This window comes from Oncorhynchus clarkii, unplaced genomic scaffold (genome assembly GCF_045791955.1).
Source record: "Oncorhynchus clarkii lewisi isolate Uvic-CL-2024 unplaced genomic scaffold, UVic_Ocla_1.0 unplaced_contig_4449_pilon_pilon, whole genome shotgun sequence".
NCBI classification, from domain to species: domain Eukaryota; kingdom Metazoa; phylum Chordata; class Actinopteri; order Salmoniformes; family Salmonidae; genus Oncorhynchus; species Oncorhynchus clarkii.
In genome coordinates this window covers 76,532-98,677 of record NW_027260869.1, presented here as the reverse complement: position 1 = coordinate 98,677, position 22,146 = coordinate 76,532, and the positions used below count along the sequence as shown (strand labels likewise).

General features: G+C 43.2%; 2 protein-coding genes across 2 annotated transcripts; both read left to right on the top strand.

The window, feature by feature from the left end:
* The first annotated feature begins 2,708 nt into the window (after positions 1-2,708).
* LOC139402011 (ferredoxin-2, mitochondrial-like) lies at positions 2,709-6,043 on the top strand. The gene is made up of 5 exons (XM_071146056.1): positions 2,709-2,894; positions 3,465-3,516; positions 3,773-3,879; positions 4,232-4,319; positions 4,481-6,043. Exons 1-5 carry the CDS (start codon positions 2,717-2,719, stop codon positions 4,635-4,637), a joined length of 582 nt encoding a protein of 193 aa, XP_071002157.1. The 5' UTR covers positions 2,709-2,716; the 3' UTR covers positions 4,638-6,043.
* Positions 6,044-16,909: 10,866 nt separating this feature from the next.
* Positions 16,910-17,914, top strand: LOC139402017 (forkhead box protein D1-like). The gene has a single exon (XM_071146064.1). The coding sequence runs from the start codon at positions 16,910-16,912 to the stop codon at positions 17,912-17,914; it is 1,005 nt and encodes a 334-aa protein (XP_071002165.1).
* Positions 17,915-22,146: the final 4,232 nt, after the last annotated feature.

Sequence of the window (22,146 nt, the reverse complement as noted above, 5' to 3'; positions counted from 1 at the left end):
CAATTTGCTTACGTCCCTAAATAGGTCCACAGACGACGCAATCGCAATCACACTGCACACTGACCTAACCCATCTGGACAAGAGGAATACCTATGTAAGAATGCTGTTCATTGACTACAGCTCAGCATTTAACACCATAGTACCCTCCAAACTCCTCATTAAGCTCGAGACCCTGGGTCTTGACCCCGCCCTGTGCAACTGGGTCCTGGACTTCCTGACGTGCTGCCCCCAGTTGGTGATCTCCACCCCGCTGACCCTCAACACTGGGGCCCCACAAGGGTGCGTTCTCATCCCTCTCCTGTACTCCCTGTTCACCCACGACTGCCTGGCCATGCACGCCTCCAACTCAATCATCAAGTTTGCAGACGACACCACAGTGATAGGCTTGATTACCAACAACGACGAGACGGCCTACAGGGAGGAGGTGAGGGCCCTGGGAGTGTGGTGTCAGGAAAATAACCTCACACTCAATGTCAACAAAACAAAGGAGATGATCGTGGACTTCAGGAAACAGCAGAGGGAGCAGCCCCATATCCACATCGACGGGACAGTAGTGGAGAGGGTGGAAAGTTTTAAATTCCTCGGTGTACACATCACGGACAAACTGAAATGGTCCACCCACACAGACAACGTGGTGAAGAAGGCGCAGCAGCGCCTCTTCAATCTCAGGAGGCTGAAGAAATGTGGCTTGTCACCAAAAACACTCACAAACATTTACAGATGCACAAAAAAGAGCATCCTGTCGACTCCATTTTGTTGCCCCCTGCCTATAGACAGAAACTAAAACAGTAAGCACCCGAGCTCAGGTCTGTTCAACGCTGGTCCGACCAATCGGATTCCACGCTTCCAAGATTGCTTCGATCACTGGTACGATCACTGTATGGTGATCACTGTATGGTGGTACGGAAACTGCTCCGCCCATAACCGTAAGGCTCTCCAGAGGGTAGTGAGGTCTGCACAACGCATCACCCGGGGCAAACTACCTGCCCTCCAGGACACCTACACCACCCAATGTCACATGAAGGCCAAAAAGATCATCAAGGACAACAACCACCCGAGCCACTGCCTGTTCACCCTGCTATCATCCAGAAGGCGAGGTCAGTACAGGTGCATCAAAGCGGGGACCGAGAGACTGAAAAACAACTTCTATCTCAAAGACATCAGACTGTTAAACAGCCATCACTAACATTGAGTGGCTCCTGCCAACATACTGACTCAACCCTAGCCACTTTAATAATGGAAAAATGTATGTAATAAAAGTATCACTAGCCACTTTAAACAATGCCACTTTATATAATGTTTACATACCCTACATTACTCGTCTCATATGTATTTACTGTACTCTATACCATCTACTGCATCTTGCCTATGCTGCTCTGTACCATCACTCATTCATATATTTTTATGTACATATTCTTATTCATTCCTTTACACTTGTGTGTACAAGGTAGTTGTTGTGAAATTTTTAGGTTAGATTACTTGTTAGATATTACTGCATGGCCGGAACTATAAGCACAAGCATTTCGCTACACTCGCATTAACATCTGCTAACCATGTGAATGTGACAAATAAATTTTGATTTGGTTTGATTTCCCTGTCCCAGAATGCACCGGGCAGCCCATTGACGATGTATGGGCACTGTACACAATGGTCATTAATACGATTCCAATCGAGTTTCCCATTTCCTTAAAAGTATCAATTCAATTCAAGGGCTTCATTGGCATGGGAAGCATATGCTAACATTGCCAGAGCAAGTGAAATATATAATAAACAAAAGTGAAATAAACAATAAAAATGTACAGTTAACATTACACTCACAGAAGTTCCAAAAGAATAAATACATTTCAAATGTCATATTATCTGTGTATACAGTGTTGTAACGATGTGCAAATAGTTAAAGAACAAAAGGAAAAATAAATGAACATACACCTGGGTTGTATTTACAATGGTGTTTGTTCTTCACTGGTTGCCCTTTTCTTGTGGTAACAGGTCACAAATATTGCTGCTGTGATGGCACACTGTGGTGTTTCACCCGGTAGACATGGGAGTTTATCAAAATTGGGTTTGTTTTCAAATTCTTTGTGGATCTGTGTTATCTGAGGGAAATATGTGTCTCTAATATGTGTCTCTGACCACCCCTACACACGCATGGCTAGGCCTAACTCAACGTATGTTTAATTTAAAAAAATATATATATATTCAACCTGAACTGAAAAGACAAAGGATAATGTTGGTTGTACCCATAAAACCTCAACTACATAAAACAATAGAGCTCGAATTTGAGGCTTGCAGTATTTCATATTTCATTCGTTAACATTAATTAAGGTATCAGTACGCGCACTCCTTGGGGGTACATCCACATAGGATAAAGTAACCTAGTTGTTCTTTGATATTTTTTATTTTTATTTAACCTTTATTTAACTATATACAGACATCACAGATATACAGACATTGCAGACGAGGATTGTTGGTTCACAAAGACTGAGAAAAAAGAAAAAAAAACATTAATATATATATGCGAGCACCAGAATTACGTTCTCTTTACAATTTGTGATAAAGGCAAGTTAGACAAGTCAGACTAAAAATTGTTTTGTTCGATAAATGTGTGTTGCAACAGCGCCTTCTGCCGCTCAAATAACCGAAGACAGTCCAAACATGCGTATGTCATTGCTACTTTTTTATTGGCTGCTTTCATTCACGTGATCAAAACATAATCATGGCGGTCTCCGCTGGAGTTCGGTCGAGCGTGGGGCTGACTTTGAGACTTTCTAGAGTTATACCAGATTGTAGCACATGTCCTTTCAACAGGTTGAATAGTTATTTGAATGGTATAGCTAGTTCGTCGAATGTTGATCGTTTTCGGACGTTGAACCGACACTTGCAGACATCCAAAGGTGAGTTGATCGGTTGCTAACTATCGCAGCTACACTTGGATTGTTATCTAACGTTAGCTAATTGTTCAGCTTCCATGAAACCAATTCATTTATATCAATTTAGTGCTAGACAGCTGCTAACAAGTTAGTTAGTTATGTCTACGAACATCGTAACTAGGTACAATTGGTAAGGATCCCGAGTGGCGTAGCGGTCTAGGGCACTGCATTTCGATGCTTGAGGCGTCACTACAGACATCCTGGTTCGATTCCAGGCTGTATCACAACCGGCCTTGACTGGGAATTGGGAGTCCCATAGGGCTGCGAACAATTGGCCCCGGGTCGTCCGGTGTTGGCCGTCATTGTAAATAATCAGTTGTTTTTGTAACTTACTTGCCTAGCTAAATAAAGGTTACATAAAATTACACCCACATTGGCATCTGTTGCTAAGAATGTTTGATAAATTGTGTAACTAATCTCCAAAGCTGCACATTCCCTGTAACTAAGTTGGTCTCAAAGTCGTACTGTAAGTCAGACAACCCGTAAGAGGATATTCAACTGAACGTCAACGATGTCTTTATTTTCTTTGTGAAGGTCTGTACCACAGTGAGGCGGGTGCAAGTGCAGAAGACCCCCAAGAAGAGGTGTAAGTAACCATTTTGCCAGTGCATCATTTAGCTAATTGATTGTTAGCTATTTATGTATTTGCAATTTTCACTCCATTACAGTACATACATGGTCAGGTTAGTAACCCTAACCCTTATGCAGACAAACTCAAGGGGATATATACATACTTTGTTACCGATTTTCCTTAATGTCAATTGAGGGCATCATGCATTTATCACTTGCATTGTCATTTGTGAACTGAGTTTTTAATATTGTTGTTTTTGGTCTGCTCTTAGGGTGAATGTGGTTTACATAGATAGATCAGGACAGAGGATTCCAGTGAAGGCCAAAGTGGGAGACAATGCAATGTACCTGGCCCATAGGCACAACATTGAACTGGAAGGTGAGTGCTAATAGGGTTTGTGATGACATCAATAGAGAATTCAGGTCAAAAGTTGGTGATTGATTTCTCCATTATTGTATTCCTGAAAACTATTTTTTATTTTATTTAACTAGGCAAGTCAAATTCTTATTTTACAATGATGGCCTACACCGGCCAAACCCGGACGGCGCTGGGCCAATTGTGCACTGCTCTATGGGATTCCCAATCACGGCCGGTTGTGATACAGCCTGGATTTAAACCAGGGTGTCTGTAGTGACGCCTCTATCACTGAGACGCACTGTCTTAGACCGCTGCGCCCGGGAGCCACACTTACATCTGGTTTCTTTCTTCCTGTCCATGTATGATTTTTAAGGAGCTTGCGAGGCATCACTAGCTTGCTCAACGTGCCACGTGTATGTGAACAGAGACCATGTCGACAAGCTACCAGAGCCTGACGAAAGGTATGAGATTGTTTTATTATAAGATATGCCATAGTCCATGAGAGCTCATGTCATTGCCCCTGTCAAACGCATACTATAAAAAACAAAACACTTTCATTGTCAACAAGACTCTTATAATGCAATGCAAATCAATGGCTTCAATTTGATTATTCTTATACTAGAGAGGATGACATGCTGGACATGGCCCCAGCGCTACAGGAGAACTCCAGACTTGGCTGTCAGATCATACTCACCCAGGAGCTGGAGGGCATCGAGCTTACCCTGCCTAAGGTCACCAGGAACTTCTACGTGGACGGCCATGTTCCCAAACCACACTGAGGACACTACACTCCACACTAGCACCCTACTTAGTGTGAAGCAATGTATTGGGCATGGATGCTTAAGTAGTATGGATGTTTACACTCCACACTAGCACCCTACTTAGTGTGAAGCAACGTATTGGGCATGCATTCTAAGTAGTATGCTAGTATGGATGTTGGAACACGGCCCCTCAGGACTGAGTCATAAGAGAGAGAGAGAGAGAGAGTCGCTTGAAGGATCCCTCCCAAGTCAAGAATGCTCTTACATATCCACATGACTGTGTGACCGAAGACAAAAGCTATATACCAGTCACTGGCTGCATTTAGACAGCGCCCCTGATGGGATTGGTCAAAAGACCAATTAGTGGAAAAAATATCAGAATTGGGCTGCCTGTGTAAACGCAGCCTCTGAAGTGTGTTGTATTTGGCTCACACTGAAAGTAATGCTGATTGTGGAAGAGTTAGATGGTTTTCAGCATTCATGTATAAATATGTCATGTGTATAGAAAAGTTCTCAGGCCAAGATTGAGATGTCTATCAAACCGTTCAATGTCACAGACAGTTGTTTGTTTCATAGTAACCCGAGTCAGCATTTCAGAAAGGCCTGTTGTCATTGCTACGCAAATAACTTTGTGTCCTTGAATAGAACATTCCATGTTACAACTCATTTACAAAGGTCAACATACACACATCTCAGGTGGAGCTTCCAAATAGTCTTGTCTCTACAATAACAGCACTCGCATACAGCTAATGAACAGGATGTTATGTATACATAGCTTTCACCATTATAGCTACTTATGGCCAGTTTCTAGGAATTTTACTGTTGTGGGTGTGTGGTGACTAGTCAAGACCGTAACAAGCCCATCCACAACACTGAAAGCCCTTTCCCTACATCAAGCCTGTCAGGAATCATTAACCGTCTCTGATGTAGCACTTTTGCAGTGTGTTTTGTAAGCAGAGGGCAGCTTGAGATCGATTGGAATGGAAAGGGTTGAATCTGTTAGATAACTGATGATGCCAAGGAGATACTTGGGCTGCATTCACACAGGCAGCCTCATTTTGATATTTTTTTTCCAATCACAGATCTTTGCACATCAAAGCTGATCTGATTGGTCAAAATGCAGCCTAAACCATTTTAAACTGACATGCATTTTGTCCAATTCCCAAGTCATTTCTGTTTCTGTCCATCCATACCCAGTAATGATTTGCCTTGTCAATTCACCGTTAGTCTCATAACTGTCCATCAAAAAACACCTGTATCCAGTATTAGTTGGCTCCTTTACGAACCTGGAATGCTTTCACTTGTACTGTAATGAATGTGTCTGTCATACGCACAAAACGTGTAGGTAGGTGTATTATGTATATATGGTATATCTCAAATTTGCAAGTCTATTTTAGATTTGTGCAATAAAAATACCAAAAGTTTGTACTAGTCTGTCTTAAGCCCTATGCTTTTTAAAAACCACACTGAAGGCAATTGAACACCACAAGTGCAGTATTCAACACCAGTCCTTGAGAGCAGTTTAAATCCTCAAAACCCAGGAAATGGAAACCAATTGCATAATCGACCAATTAGCAATATCATACAAGGGTCAAGAAAACCACCTCTGGCCCTTTGAGGACTGACTTTGAATACCACTGCTAAAATGGCTGCGTTTAGGCAGCCCAATGAAGATAATTGGTCTTTTGACCCATCACAAATCTTTTCCCGAGCTGATCTGATGGGTCAAAACACAAATTAGCGAAAAATGGTCATAATTGAGCTGCCTTTCTAAACAGCCAATGTGTCACTGCTAAATAATGATACATTGTATTTGTTTTGTGTGGGAGATCATTTTAAATGGTTCAAGATAAAGCATCGCTAGTCAAACTCAACAGTAGACCTACAATTTATACCAAGAACCTCACTTCGCGTGTTTTGTAATGGATGACTATATTCGTACAAAACATTAGTAGCCTATTTACCTGTATGTAAAAACGTTTTATTTATATATATATATATATATATATACAGAAGAAACCGAGGCGCCACAAGGCCAACAATTCGGGAAAATCTAGAACGCAAATCACTCAACCCACACTTTTATGTGTTTATGCAGGCCAATCAACTTCAATCACAGACATCTGTGGCATCCTGAAGGCCCAACAACAAATGCATTGCGGTAACGTGACTATCAATTTCCTGAAGCTAGTGATCAAATTGAAGGAAATAACTTGTCAGCTCTCTCAAGACTGATTCAGTGAGAAAACCAAGGGTGAATCTGCATGTTGGCCCTGATCGCCTTGGTAAGAGACAACCGTGATCACCAACGTGATCAGGGCATTACATAATCAAACGATTGAGCTCGATAGTTTCCATAACAATTTAATCCGATCGATCACAGGGATCTCATAATTCGATTTTTTATTTAAATACTTGATATTTTCTAAGGTAGGATGTGGAGATATTGTGTGGCAGAAAAGTTCGTATTCAAACGCACGGCCTCAGTGTGCCCTCAGACTGAGCAGTGAGCTCGAGCAAGATGTGTCATACTAATTCAGGACGTCTATCAAATAGTAGAATGCAGATGGTTACGTTTTGAGGAGAAATTCATACAATTTGACAAAGTAAGTGTGTATCAATAGGCTATATCGTGTTAGTTAGAATGTCATTGTCGGCTTACTCATTATTTGCTAAAGGTTTGTTGGGCCATTAATTCTAGCTCTGCTCACGAAGCTAATTTGATTTTGACAGCTAATTCAGACTGTTGTAGTTAAGAGTAGTAGGGTACTAATAGGCTACTTTACAATCTTTTTAGCTTGAATTATTATAGTATAATGAAATCAACTATCATATGTAATCATTTATTGTAATTTGTAAGTATTTGTTTTTATTTAGTGTGTGTGTGTATACCGGTAAAAAGTTTTAAACACATAGTCATTCAAGTGTTTGGACACAACTGATTGGCTCAAAAGCATTAAGAACAAACTTTTTAAGGCACACCTGTTAATTGAAATGCATTCCAGGTGACTACATCGTGAAGCTGGTTGAGAGACTGCCAATAGTGTGCAAAGCTGTCATCAAGGCAAAGGATGGCTATTTGAAGAATCTCAAATATAAAATATATTTTGATATGTTTAACCCTTTTTTGGTTACTACATGATTCCATATGTGTTATTTCATAGTTTTGATGTCTTCACTATTATTCTACGATGTAGAAAATATTAAAAATCAAGAAAAATCCTTGAATGAGTAGGTGTGTCCAAACTTTTGACTGGTACTGTATTCAGCTGATCCACTTTCCAATTGTTTTCTTTCCACAATATGGGCACATCAACATGAGCACAGGAGCCATTTACAGACCAGGCAGCCAAGGGACCATGGAAGATCCAGACACCCAGGAGGGCCTGCAGGTGTGTGTGCTGTGCTTGAGGTGGGTCAATATTATCTCAGTGTGTGGTTGAGTCTTCTTTTATTTTTCTTCAGGTGACCCAGTCCACTATCCTCTACCTCATCCAAGAAGCCTCCAAGCTAGCAACTCCCACCCCTGTCCACAACCGCTCCATAGACTCAAAGCCTAAGACTTTACCTGTATCAAATGAAAGGTCTAAAAATAATCAAGTGTCTGATCATAGACCTTCTCCTCCTCAGCACAATTCCTCTCTCATGAGCCTTCATAACCAGCCAAAAGATGACTTAGAACAATGTAGGAGACATACAAACTCAGTCCTGCCCAGCCGTCATAGTAGCAGCAGTCCGTGGGAGTTGATGAGCCTGATCAACATGCAGTGTGAGAGACTCCTCCAGTCAGATGACCAAGAGGGAACCTCCTCTAGGGCTCAGTTGGTTCCTATTGACTCTGACGATCATCCTCCTGAAGGTGTGGGGTACAGTAAGAACACTGTCCCTGTCTGCCCCACTCTAGTCAGTACCAGAGGGGATTCTCCCCATCCGCATGTCGGGTCCAGTGGAGAGATGGGGGAGTTGGGTGGAGGTGGTTATTGCTCACCCACATGTCCAGGTACCAGTTCTCAGACATCACCGGATGTCAATGGCAGCTACAAAACTAAACCTGGTGTGGGAGCTTCAGACTCTGACGTTGTAACGAACAAAGAAACAGGAGCCACATTTTGTCTTAACGGTGATGGATTGTCTGTGAGTGAAGAAAGCAGAAAGGTCCCCTGTGCCTTAGTCCAAGACGACAACACAGTGAAGGAGGTCCGTCCTGAGGCAAAAGACGGGCTGTCAGTTAAATATCCGTCTGTGTCATATATAAACCTATTTGGCCAAACGCTTGTCCACAAAGTAGCTACAATTAAGGAGGCAGCAAGTCTGTCGTCTCCCTCCGTAGACCCCATGACATGCTTACATCCAGGCCCAGAAGAGCTGAACCTTAACATGACCCTGGACTTCAACTCAAACATATGTTTTACCTTTGACCCCAAGGAAGACATGCCACCAGCCCCGAACTCCCCTTATAATACTATGTTGCTCATATTGAACAGTGAAGCAGGGTCTGTGATTGTGAACGCAAAATCAGTACAAGATGGCAGTTTTGCAGGCGTCAAAGCAGAGCTCAACGAAAGCTCCATGGAAGAGGACACAGTACAAGATACCAGTATTATTACAGACTCTCCATTGGACCTCACCCAAAGGTGCAAGGACTTGGAGGATGACATGGACACTATCCCCGCAGCCCCCCAGTCTCCCTCTCCGTCTGACCCCATGTGGAGGTCCACCAAGGCCCCCAGGAAGCAGCTCCGTCCCAGCCGGAGTGTGGATGTTGGAGACCCAGACTTCCAGGGAGTGACGTTCCGGATGCAGACGGAGCTGGACGACAGCAGGGAGCAGTGTCGCCTTCTCATCACCTCCAAGAAGTACAGGTATGGTTGATGTCAGAGTGCTTTGCTCTTTCTCCCCATAACTCAAAAACATGTATTATATTATTTAGCGCTGCCGTAATAAACCGTATTATATGAAATTAAATTTGTATGTCACAAATTTCCTTATGCGGTATATTGTTGTAAAATATCTCACAATGGTCTCTACAAACTTGTGTGTGTGTGTCCTAGTGAAGAGCTCTCTAGTGGTCCGACCAGGAGGTCACAGAGAGCAGGCAGGTCCCGTTCATCCCAGAGTTCCATGAGGACCAGCAGCTCTGAAGAGAGCGACCCCTCCTCCAGTGACTACCAATCTCTATCACTCTTCACCAGGAGGGGGCGCCACTACTGCACAAAACAATACCAGCACCGTAGAAATAGGCAGAACACTACACTCTTAGAAAAAAGGGTTCATGAGAGGTTAATTGCAGGGACTGGATGTTTTGTGTAGAACTATCTCTACTCCAGTAATCCAGGAGGGGGTACCATTACGACACAAATCCCAACACTTTAACTAGAACCATAGACAGGTGGAATACATTTGATGAGGGGAAGTTTTAATGGAGGTATTTTGGGAAACGGCTGTGTAAACATCCTAAGACTTTAATGAGTAACGTAGTGTACAGTGTTGAGGGCAGGGTTGCGAGATCAGGTTGTGCTTTGGCACTCCCACTCACCGTGCACCTAGAAAGAAAACCGAATGAGAGAGAAGCCGCATACTGAGTCATGGAAACATGTCATTTCATTATTCTACAACATATATTTAGGAGGATTAGGGCACAAGGCCTGTTTGTTTGTATTGATAGCCACTCCTTTCTCCTCCCCATCAGAGAATAAGATCTGTGCCTCTTGCTGCACCATGAAGACTCCTCTGTGGCGAGATGCTGAGGACGGTACCCCGCTGTGTAACGCCTGTGGAATAAGGTGAGTCGCGTTAAATACAGTGCATGATCAAGCACATCGTCACGGCCCAGAGTTTCTCCTCGTCAGGTCACGTGGCCATGAACTCTGACCCTGTGGTTATAGTAAATGGTGACCGTGACATAGATGGTTTGATGACCACAATATTGCATAACCCTGTATGTGAGCAGAATTAGAACTTGAAGGACACGTAAGGCCATCAATCACTGTGACCTACAGTTGAAGTCGGATGTTTACTATAACTTAGGTTGGAGTCATTAAAACGTGTTTTTCAACCACCCCACAAATTTCTTGTTAACAAACTAAAGTTTTGGCAAGTCTGTTAGGACATCTACTTTGTGCATGACACAAGTAGTTTTTCCAACAATTGTTTACAGATTATTTCATTTATCATTCACTGTATCACAATTCCAGTTGGTCAGAAGTTTACATACACTAAATTGACTGCCTTTAAACAGATTGGAAAATTCCAGAAAATGATGTCATGTTTTTAGAAGCTTCTGATAGGTTAATTGGCATAATTTGAGTCAATTGGAGGTGTACCTGTGGATGTATTTCAAAGGCCTACCTTCAAACTCGGTGCCTCTTTGCTTGACATCACGGGAAAATCAAAAGAAATCAGGTCTACACAAAAAGTGTAGACCTCCACAAATCTGGTTCACCCTTGGGAGCAATTTCCAAACGCCTGAAGGTACCACGTTCATCTAAAAAAGCCTACAGCCTACAAAAAGACTACAGTTTGCAACTGCACATGGGGACAAAGATTGTACTTTTTGGAGAAATGTCCTCTGGTCTGATGAAACAAAAATGGAACTGTTTGGCCATAATGAACATCGTTATGTTTGGAGGAAAAAGGGGGAGGCTTGCAAGCCGAAGAACACCATCCCATCCGTGAAGCACGGAGTTGGCAGCATCATGTTGTGGAGGTGCTTTGCTGCAGGAGGGACTGGTGCACTTCACAAAATAGATAGCTCCATGAGGAAGGGAAATTATTTGGATATATAGAAGCAACATCTCAAGACATCAGTCAGGAAGTTAAAGCTTGGTCGCAAATGGGTCTTCCAAATGGACATTGACCCCAAGCATACTTCCAAATTTGTGGCAAAATGGCTTAAGGACAACAAAGTCAAGGTATTGGAGTGGCTAGCTCAAAATCCTCACCTCAATCAAATAGAACATTTGTGGGCGGAACTGAAAAAGTGTGTGCAAGCAAGGAGGCCTACAAACCTGACTCAGTTACACCAGCTCTGTCAGGATGAATGGGCCAAAATTCACCCATCTTACTGTGGGAAGCTTGTGGAAGGCTACCTGACACGTTTGACCCAAGTCAAACAATTTAAAGGCAATGCTACCAAATACTAATTGAGTGTATGTAAACTGCTGACCCACTGGGAATGTGATGAAAGAAATAAAATCTGAAATCATTCTATCAAACGCTCCCTAAAACACTTCTGTGAGCAGGCCTTTCTAATCGACCTGGCCCGGGTATCCTGGAAGGACATTGACCTCATCCCGTCAGTTGAGGATGCCTGGTCTTTCTTTAAAAGTAACTTCCTCACCATTTTAGATAAGCATGCTCCGTTCAAAAAATGCAGAACTAAGAACAGATATAGCCCCTGGTTCACTCCAGACCTGACTGCCCTCGACCAGCACAAAAACATCCTGTGGCGGACTGCACTAACATCGAACAGTCCCCGCGATATGCAACTGTTCAGGGAAGTCAGGAACCAATACACACAGTCAGTCAGGAAAGCTAAAGCCAACTTCTTCAGGCAGAAGTTTGCATCCTGTAGCTCCAACTCCAAAAAGTTCTGGGACACTGTGAAGTCCATGGAGAACAAGAGCACCTCCTCCCAGCTGCCCACTGCACTGAGGCTAGGTAACACGGTCACCACCGATAAATCCATGATTATCGAAAACTTCAACAAGCATTTCTCAACGGCTGGCCATGCCTTCCGCCTGGCTACTCCAACCTCGTCCAACAGCTCCCCCCCCCCCCGCAGCTACTCGCCCAAGCCTCTCCAGGTTCTCCTTTACCCAAATCCAGATAGCAGATGTTCTGAAAGAGCTGCAAAACCTGGACCCGTACAAATCAGCTGGGCTTGACAATCTGGACCCTCTATTCCTGAAACTATCCGCCGCCATTGTCGCAACCCCTATTACCAGCCTGTTCAACCTCTCTTTCATATCGTCTGAGATCCCCAAGGATTGGAAAGCTGCCGCAGTCATCCCCCTCTTCAAAGGGGGCGACACCCTGGACCCAAACTGTTACAGACCAATATCCATCCTGCCCTGCCTATCTAAGGTCTTCGAAAGCCAAGTCAACAAACAGATCACTGACCATCTTGAATCCCACCGTACCTTCTCCGCTGTGCAATCTGGTTTCCGAGCTGGTCACGGGTGTACCTCAGCCACGCTCAAGGTGCTAAACGATATCATAACCGCCATCGATAAAAGACAGTACTGTGCAGCCGTCTTCATAGACCTTGCCAAGGCTTTCGACTCTGTCAATCACCGTATTCTTATTGGCAGACTCAGTAGCCTCGGTTTTTCGGATGACTGCCTTGCCTGGTTCACCAATTACTTTGCAGACAGAGTTCAGTGTGTCAAATCGGAGGGCATGCTGTCCGGTCCTCTGGCAGTCTCTATGGGGGTGCCACAGGGTTCAATTCTCGGGCCGACTCTTTTCTCTGTATATATCAATGATGTTTCTCATGCTGCGGGCGATTCCCTGATCCACCTCTACGCAGACGACACCATTCTATATACTTCCGGCCCGTCCTTGGACACTGTGCTATCTAACCTCCAAACGAGCTTCAATGCCATACAGCACTCCTTCCGTGGCCTCCAACTGCTCTTAAACGCTAGTAAAACCAAATGCATGCTTTTCAACCGTTCGCTGCCTGCACCCGCACGCCTGACCAGCATCACCACCCTGGATGGTTCCGACCTTGAATATGTGGACATCTATAAGTACCTAGGTGTCTGGCTAGACTCTAAACTCTCCTTCCAGACCCATATCAAACATCTCCAATCGAAAATCAAATCAAGAGTCGGCTTTCTATTCCGCAACAAAGCCTCCTTCACTCACGCCGCCAAACTTACCCTAGTAAAACTGACTATCCTACCGATCCTCGACTTCGGCGATGTCATCTACAAAATTGCTTCCAACACTCTACTCAGCAAACTGGATGCAGTTTATCACAGTGCCATCCGTTTTGTCACTAAAGCACCTTATACCACCCACCACTGCGACTTGTATGCTCTAATCGGCTGGCCCTCGCTACATATTCGTCGCCAGACCCACTGGCTCCAGCTCATCTACAAGTCCATGCTAGGTAAAGCTCCGCCTTATCTCAGTTCACTGGTTACGATGGCAACACCCATCCGTAGCACGCGCTCCAGCAGGTGTATCTCACTGATCATCCCTAAAGCCAACACCTCATTTGGCCGCCTTTCGTTCCAGTTCTCTGCTGCCTGTGATTGGAACGAATTGCAAAAATCACTGAAGTTGGAGACTTTTATCTCCCTCACCAACTTCAAACATCTGCTATCCGAGCAGCTAACCGATCGCTGCAGCTGTACATAGTCTATTGGTAAATAGCCCACCCATTTTCACCTACCTCATCCCCATACTGTTTTTATTTATTTATTTTTCTGCTCTTTTGCACACCAATATCTCTACATAACCATCTGATCATTTATCACTCCAGTGTTAATCTGCATAATTGTAATTATTTGCCTACCTTCTCATGCCTTTTGCACACAATGTATATATAGACTCCCCTTTTTTCTACTGTGTTATTGACTTGTTAATTGTTTACTCCATGTGTAACTCTGTGTTGTCTGTTCACACTGCTATGCCTTATCTTGGCCAGGTCGCAGTTGCAAATGAGAACTTGTTCTCAACTAGCCTACCTGGTTAAATAAAGGTGAAATAAAAAATAAAAATAAAAATATCTTCTATTATTCCGACATTTCACATTCTTAAAATAAAGTGGTGATCCTAACTGACCTAAGACAGGGAATTTTTACTAGGATTAAATGCAAGGAATTGTGAAACTGAGTTTAAATGTATTTGGCTAAGGTATATGTAAACTTCCAACCTCAATTGTATATCCCCTGTTATTCTCCTCCATGTCTACTTACTCCTCAGGTATAAGAAGTACAAGGTACGCTGTCTGCAGTGTTGGCACATCCCTAGGAAGGAGGGCAACTCCAACTCGCGCTGCTTCAAATGTGGAAACTTATCACGGCTGGCTACGTCCCACCGCAAGCACTCTGCCTTGTAGGGAAAGGGAACACACTTAGGCCTTGGCATGAGGTCCTAGACACTGATACCACAGACAGTCCCCCTCCAGGTACATGGTAATTGGCCACACCTCCTGACTTTGACTCTTGGAGTTATTTGATAATTTATTACATCACATACTGTCATAGTGGGTCACGGTGTTGGCTGAGCCATGGTGAGTCACAGTCTGACGGGTCTGGCTGCTTTTAGCACTGTAGCGTGCTCTTGTCACTTTAGGAAGAAAGAGTTCAAATGAAGAACAGTCTCCTGCTTGGAGGCTGTGTCTGACAATAGACTGTCTGTCTGAAATGACCCTGACAAAAGTAGTGCACTATACAGGGAATTGGGAGTCTCTGGCCAAAAGTAGTGCACTATTCAGGTAATTGGGAGTCTCTGGCCAAAGGTAGTGCACTTTTGGGACTAAGGACCCATGGCTCTGGCCAAAGACTGTGCCCTGCTTTACTGGGAATAGGTAGCCATTTTGGACTGTTTACTCCCCTTGTTTACTAGGCTTGACCTTGGTGCTAACCAGTTTGTATGTTACATTAATTAAGTTCAATTGATTTGAGTGATATATTATCTGTTCTTGTTTAGTTTGTAATTGTTTTTTAAAATGTGTTTTTCTATTTGGTTGTTTCTGGACTGCCCTTAGCATTAACTGGCTGGATTAGAGATGAAGCAATTCCTTATCTCGACTGTTTCCTGTAAACAAATAAAAATAAACATTTGTGTTAGTGTGTACTACACTTTTGGGTTTGGTGTGCATAAAATTTGTGTTAACATATCTTATTCGGTTTGTTTTCATTTCATCTCTCAACCCTCTGAATGTGTGTGCCTACGACTTGGTCTAGAATGAGGTATATGAATTGATGCGGAACCATATTCAAACTGATTTGTGAGAATTGCTTCAGGGATGTTTTCATGCTTAAATTAAATGCAATTAGTGGGACTATTAAAATGTATCAAAATAAGAAAGCTGCAAGTTTAATATCAGACACTGCTGCAGCAGGATTGAATACATGACCTGGCCTGTGCAGTATTTTGTGCCTGTAGTGAAACGGCTCTTTTCTTTTGCCGATGTGTCTTTTTCAAATCAGAAAAGTGCATAATCCATTCTGAAATAATAACTACACGGTATTAGCCATGTGCTTGGCCACCCACTTGCGTTATCTGCTGGAAATATTGGAATTCTCATGAAGTATTTAGTATAGACCAGTTTTAAAGTAAAATATGTCTACTGCTAGCTTGTGTTTCACATGTATAGATAGATAAGTGGCCTAACCTAATAACATTTAGTTAAATCATATATTATTCGTTATAGCTGGCCATAAACTTAATGGAAAGAATGGCTAATACATGAAGATTTGTAATTGATTATACAATATCGAGCTAGCTAGTGTCTTTAACACCCTTACAATGTTTATGCATTACTGCAAAGAGACCACACGTAAAAGCGCAGCAGGTGTGCGTGTGCTCTGGCACCGAAGTCATTTTGTCCTAGCTCTCTAGTTCAGTGCTTCTTCATGAATTTCTCCTTTCAGAAAACAATACATTTTTAACCATATTTGACTCAAGTGAAATAAAAGCCATCATAAAAGGATGCTATGGATCGAGAACTGGGTAGGTTTGGCATTTGTTGTGAGAGACCGATTCTATTCAAATAAAAGGCTGTAGGTATTCAATAATGGTTTTACAAATGGGAAAACGGGATATATGCTTGAGTCCTGTTATGTGAAACGTGTCGAAGAAAACTGACAATAGTTCACCCATCAAATGATTACAATCAGGCTTCTGATTTGAGTACAAAGTGAATTTGTATTGAGTGTATGACAACAAGCCCCAAAGACTACGTCCTAATGTGCCATTGTGTGTTGGACATAAAGTTGTCTAATGGCCTATGCTTTATTCCATACGTTAGTTCTCCCCAAGATCAAAAACACGTTTGTAGGCCTAATGATTGTTGTGACTGCTTGTGATGGATGTTTACGTTAGTAAGTCTTTGTCGTAATTATTTTCAGGACTGAAGAGGAAGAGCAGCAGGAGGAGGGGGGTGAAAAGTATTTTGGGGCAGCTGGGTTTTCTTTTTTGTTGTTGTTAATGAAAAGCAAAAAGGCAGGAGGCAGGCCCGTCGCGTGTGTCGGCTCTGGCTGGTGTCCGACCCGAGGCTCATCATCTCGCCTGTTGGCGCATGCAGGTGGCACCGGACCCGCGAGAGGATTATGACCCTGGAAGGAGAGCTCGAACTCATGGAGAGGGCAGATGTCGACGTGGATGGAAAAGGGAACAAAGCTACACGGAACCAGGGGTATGTATCTTTAACCAAAGAAGACGGGGCCGATTTGGAGCAGCAAAGCGCTGCGTCCTTGTCTCCAAAACAGCCAGCGAAGGATACGGAGGATGAGGGTGACTTTACGCCGAACTGCACAGAGAGAATCGCTGCCTCGGTGAAACCTCCGTACTCCTACATCGCTCTTATCACCATGGCAATCCTCCAGAGCCCGAAGAAAAGACTGACTCTCTCGGAGATCTGTGACTTCATCAGCCAGCGCTTCACGTATTACGGGGAGAAGTTCCCCGCGTGGCAGAACTCCATCCGTCACAACTTGTCCCTCAACGACTGCTTCGTCAAAATGCCCCGGGAGCCCTGTAACCCCGGGAAGGGGAACTACTGGACGTTAGACCCTATGTCGTCTCATATGTTCGAGAACGGGAGCTTCCTACGGCGGAGGAAACGTTTCAAACGGCAGAATTACCGATTTGGGATGATGGACACCCGGTGCCCGCTCGAGCGCAGCAGCGTGCTCCCTGGATTTTCCTTCTACGGGACAAACGGAATAGGGCCGTGTCATTTTCAGGTACCCGGTTTGGAATTGTACCATCACTTGGGCATCGAACATCATTCTGTTTCTAACCAAAGCATCCCACCAGTGAGCAGCATCTTGCCCGCGCTCTCCTCACTTTTATCAAGGAATTCGAACGTTGTCCAAAAGACATTTCTTCCACATCCGTCTCTTAGCTTTGAGAATTTCGAAACGACGCGCCGCTCAGCCTCCACAGTGGCCCAAGCTTTGGTCCCCGGATCTTCATTTCTGTCCCCGGCCTCGCTCCATTCAATGGGCGCTCCGCATCTCTGGAGCTTTCATCCCGAGTACCACAAACTACGCTCTCTCCCCAACTCCAGCCGTATAGCAAATGAACTCTTGCAGCAACTTGGTGACAAATAGCTTAATCAATAGTGTTTTCTGTATTGACGAGGATTCATTAGGGAAAACCACCTTTCATAGATTTGTATCTATTCAATTAAACAAATGCTTCAAATGAAAAAAATATATGTTTTGAAGATGTGTCAATTGAGTCAACATTTCTAACAATGTTAGTGGCCAACCCAAAAAATATGTTTTGCAATATAAATGTTTGAGGACTATATTTTGTGTAAATAAGCACTTTATAATTAAATGTTTTCATTTGATTTATAACGACATTTGGAAACATCATTAATTGTTATGTTAAAAACTACACCGATTTTTTTTAAAATCAAATTTAACATGTGAGATTTATTCTACAACTTCTCTTGATTCACTAACGCAGAACCTCTCCGAATTAGCCTAATCTCCCAAATGTGCCAATCTTGCCAGTGGCAAATGTAATCTCTATACTTTGACAATGTTATATTTGGCCTTATTTATTTTTAAGGCGAAGTGTGTTTTCCTACACCGTGGAATCAAAAACACACAAAATATTTGGAGCGCAAACAATGTGGAGCGCTGAAACATAAAACCACAAGTTTTCAATTGCCTTTTATTTTGAAAGGTGCCTGGTCTTATTTTTGTTAAAGTTGAACATATTTGGTTTGATTGACTGGCGTTATAATTTTACAAATTATAATTTGAAAATGTTTCATTCAGTAGCTTAATTTCTGCTACATTTGGACATGCCTGCGTGGCAGAAAACATGAGCTTCACCTGCTTGGGCACGCGAGTGGAAACCGTTTAAATGTGACGACATCATTGAGTTTATTTTTATTTTACTCTTCGTGTCAACGTGTGATTGATTTCCACATATTTTTTTATTTTTTTAAATGTGTAATGTATATGCAAGATCTCACAGTGCACACACACATCTGCCCATTCTTCATCTCTCGCTCGAGTTTCTCTGTTTGCGTGTGTGTGTGAATCGGTGCGTGTCCTGCACCCCTACATGTGTTAGAAGGCATTCCACAGTCAAAACGAACGCCTTGGTATTATAAAGGCCTACAGTTCCAAATCCGGCACGCTAAATAAGTTATGAAACATCTGCTTGTTCTGTAATGTTGCTACACGATTAATCAGACGCATCTAGAGAGATCCAGCCTACATTAAACATCACATTGTTATATTCAGTGTAATGTGCAGTTGTTTACTTCAATGTAGCCTATATTTGTCTGTGTCTATAGATTCTGCGTGCTGTCTTGGACTTGGGTTATAGTGTTTACCATATGCCTGCCTCTCCGTTTCAGAAAGACCCGTGTCAGCATTACTACACAGCTTTAACACACTCATATTACTCACTTTAGTTGAAACCATCAGTGGATACAGCATAGGGATACTATTAATACATACATTTGTGGATGGGAGTCATTATTGAGTTTTGGGGATGGATGGACATGTGTTTTGGAGCATTTGATCTCCTGCTATAAATCCTAGTGTTATTGGATTGCTGAGCATCGGAACACACAAAACCTCTCCACTTTCCACCATTGGTCATCTCTTTGAGCAGTTTGTTTTTCCTGGCACACACCATCATATTGGGCTTTTAATCAATTATACCTTTTTCTCCTTCCCCCGTTCCCCTGCCTCTGTTTAACTGTTCTGTGTGTGTGTGTGTGTGTGTGTGTGTGTGTGTGCGCGACACCCGTGCGCCCCATTAAAACTCAACTCTGCACCGTGTTTTAAAGGCCCGTGTGCGAGCATGGCGGGCGATATGAAGGAGTGTGTATTTGGAAAAGGGGACCCCCCTTGTGGCAACAGATGACAGTGACATATAGCAGGAGTGCCACCCAGAAGGCCTATGAGCTCACACTTCAGCCATGCATCCACAGAGAATGAGAGAGATGAAGGGAGGAAGGGATAGATGGAGAGAGAGAGAGAGAGAGAGAGAGAGAGAAAGTGTGTGCACGTGCACAAGTGTTTGTGTGGAGCTTCTGAGTTTCAGGAGAACAAGGATACAGATGATGGTGCCAGAAAGGAGTTTAGTAGAGGACAGAGACTCAAGTGAAGGAGAAAGAGATGTGTTTGAAAAAGGGGAACATCTGAAGAGTAACAGAGAGAAAGAGAGTTTAACAATGGTGATGGTGGTGACAAAGAGTGGCTTTGATTTTACAGTCAGGTATTTACCCGGTTACTGAGAAATGACATCATAATTACCTATAATTACATTTGGATCTTTGTGTTTTACTGAAACAACCACTCCTATGTGCCGTTAAGTACCAGGTAGTTTAGAACTCTTTGAAGTAAGTGCAACAATTCCATTCTTACCACAGAAGTGTAAATAGGGACTGTCAAGTAAAATCCTTCCATCCTATTCTGATGAAATAACTTTGACCGCAATGTTCTTACCCCAGGACCTGTATTCAAAAAGCATCTCAGAATAGAATTGCTGATCTAGGATCAGGTCCCCCTTGTCCATATAATCTTATTCATTATGATATAAAAGGCGTGTTGCCACGGCAAAACTGATCCTACATCAGCACTCAGAGACATTTTATGAATATGGTCCCAGATTCTTTTCTATTACTTTTAGAGATGTGATGCACCGAATGTTTCCAATTATCTCATAGCTAGAAATAGGACCACAACAAAAGCAGGAAAAAATAAAAGTCCAAATAGCCCTATTTTCTCTGCTATGTTTAGCCTCGCTACGTGATGTCAGAGAAGACAGCCAGATGTCATGACTTCACCCTCACTCACCCCTTAACCGATCCAACACATATCAATCTGTGTGTGTGTGTGCGCACGCACGCGCACGTACACATCTGTACCACACATCAGTCACAAACCCCAGTTTCCAGGTCAACAAACAGCACCAGCCATTTACTTCTTAGAGGAAAGACAGATTGACAGAACTGTAGGAAAGAAAAATGTAGGAGAAAACCCCAGATACTACCCAGGTCTAGTGTGATTTGTAGGTGGAGGGGTATTTAGTTCGGATTAGCCTCTGATAGAAAAAACTGTTGACTTGGTGTTAGAAACACACACACAACTATGCTGCTCTCCTTGTGCCACCTTGGTGTACGAGGCAGGGTGGACTGGTGTGTATGTGTGTGTTGTGTCTTTGCTTCTCTTTCCTACTGCTCCTCACTTCCTTCTTCTCTCTTCTCTCCTTGTCTCCTGCTTATCTTTCTATCCAAACTCTCACCTTCTTGTCTTCGCTCAGCCCTCCTCTTTCTTTCTTTCTTTCTTTCTTTCTTTCTTTCTTTCTTTCTTTCTTTCTTTCTTTCTTTCTTTCTTTCTTTCTTTCTTTCTTTCTTTCTTTCTTACTTTCTCTCTCTCTCTCTCTCTCTCTCTCTCTCTCTCTCTCTCTCTCTCTCTCTCTCTCTCTCTCTCTCTCTCTCTATCTCTCTCTCTCCCTCCTCTGCCAGTCTGCCCTCCTGCTGTAGTTCATATCTGTATTCTAGGTCTATGCCACCCAGCCGTCTGTGTAGTGAATATGCTGTTCCTCCAGCCCAGTGCTAGGTAGCTCACTGTGTTGGTGGTCCCTGGTGTAAGCTGCATCCTCCTCCTCTCCTGTTCCTTTTTTTTATATAGCAAACACAAAATGGTTCCTAATTCTCTGCTGCTGAAGGGTTGTTATTTGTGGCTTTTGGCTGGGGCAGCAGAGCCAGGCTTTTAATTAGAACTAGCTGCTGGATCTCCAGTTGTCTTTTCTTCCTTCGTGGCCTGAAGGACTCTCGCTCCAGATCTGGAATAGTACAGAACAATTCATTAGGTTCTCAGACACTTAGGGTGGTTGTGATCTGCCTGGGTGGAACCTGTTGATGTATGAGATTGAGTCCACACTTTATTTGGATCATCCAGATAGTCCCTCTGTCGATGCTCTAGAGGTTGTCTTACTATCAACAAACTATCCGTTGATAAGCAACTGCTTGCTAAGGTTAGGTTTAGAATAAGGATTAGGGTAAGGGTTGAGTTTAGGGTTAGGATAAGGGTTAAGGTTAGAGCTAGGCTTAGGGTTAGTAGATAGATAGTCTACAGACTATCAGTTAAATAAAGTGTTACCGAGATTGAAGCAGGCTAGTGGTGGTCTCCTGTGCCTAGGGTTATGGGTTAGAACGAGGAAGGGAAGGAGGGAGAGAGAGAGAGGGGGGATGAAAATCTAAATAAAGAGTTTCTCACAGTATGTTCCGGAGCGTTTGGGGGCTGGACAGACAGCGCTGTTCTGTGTCCAGCTCTGCCTCCAGTGCTCATAAAACCAGGGCTGA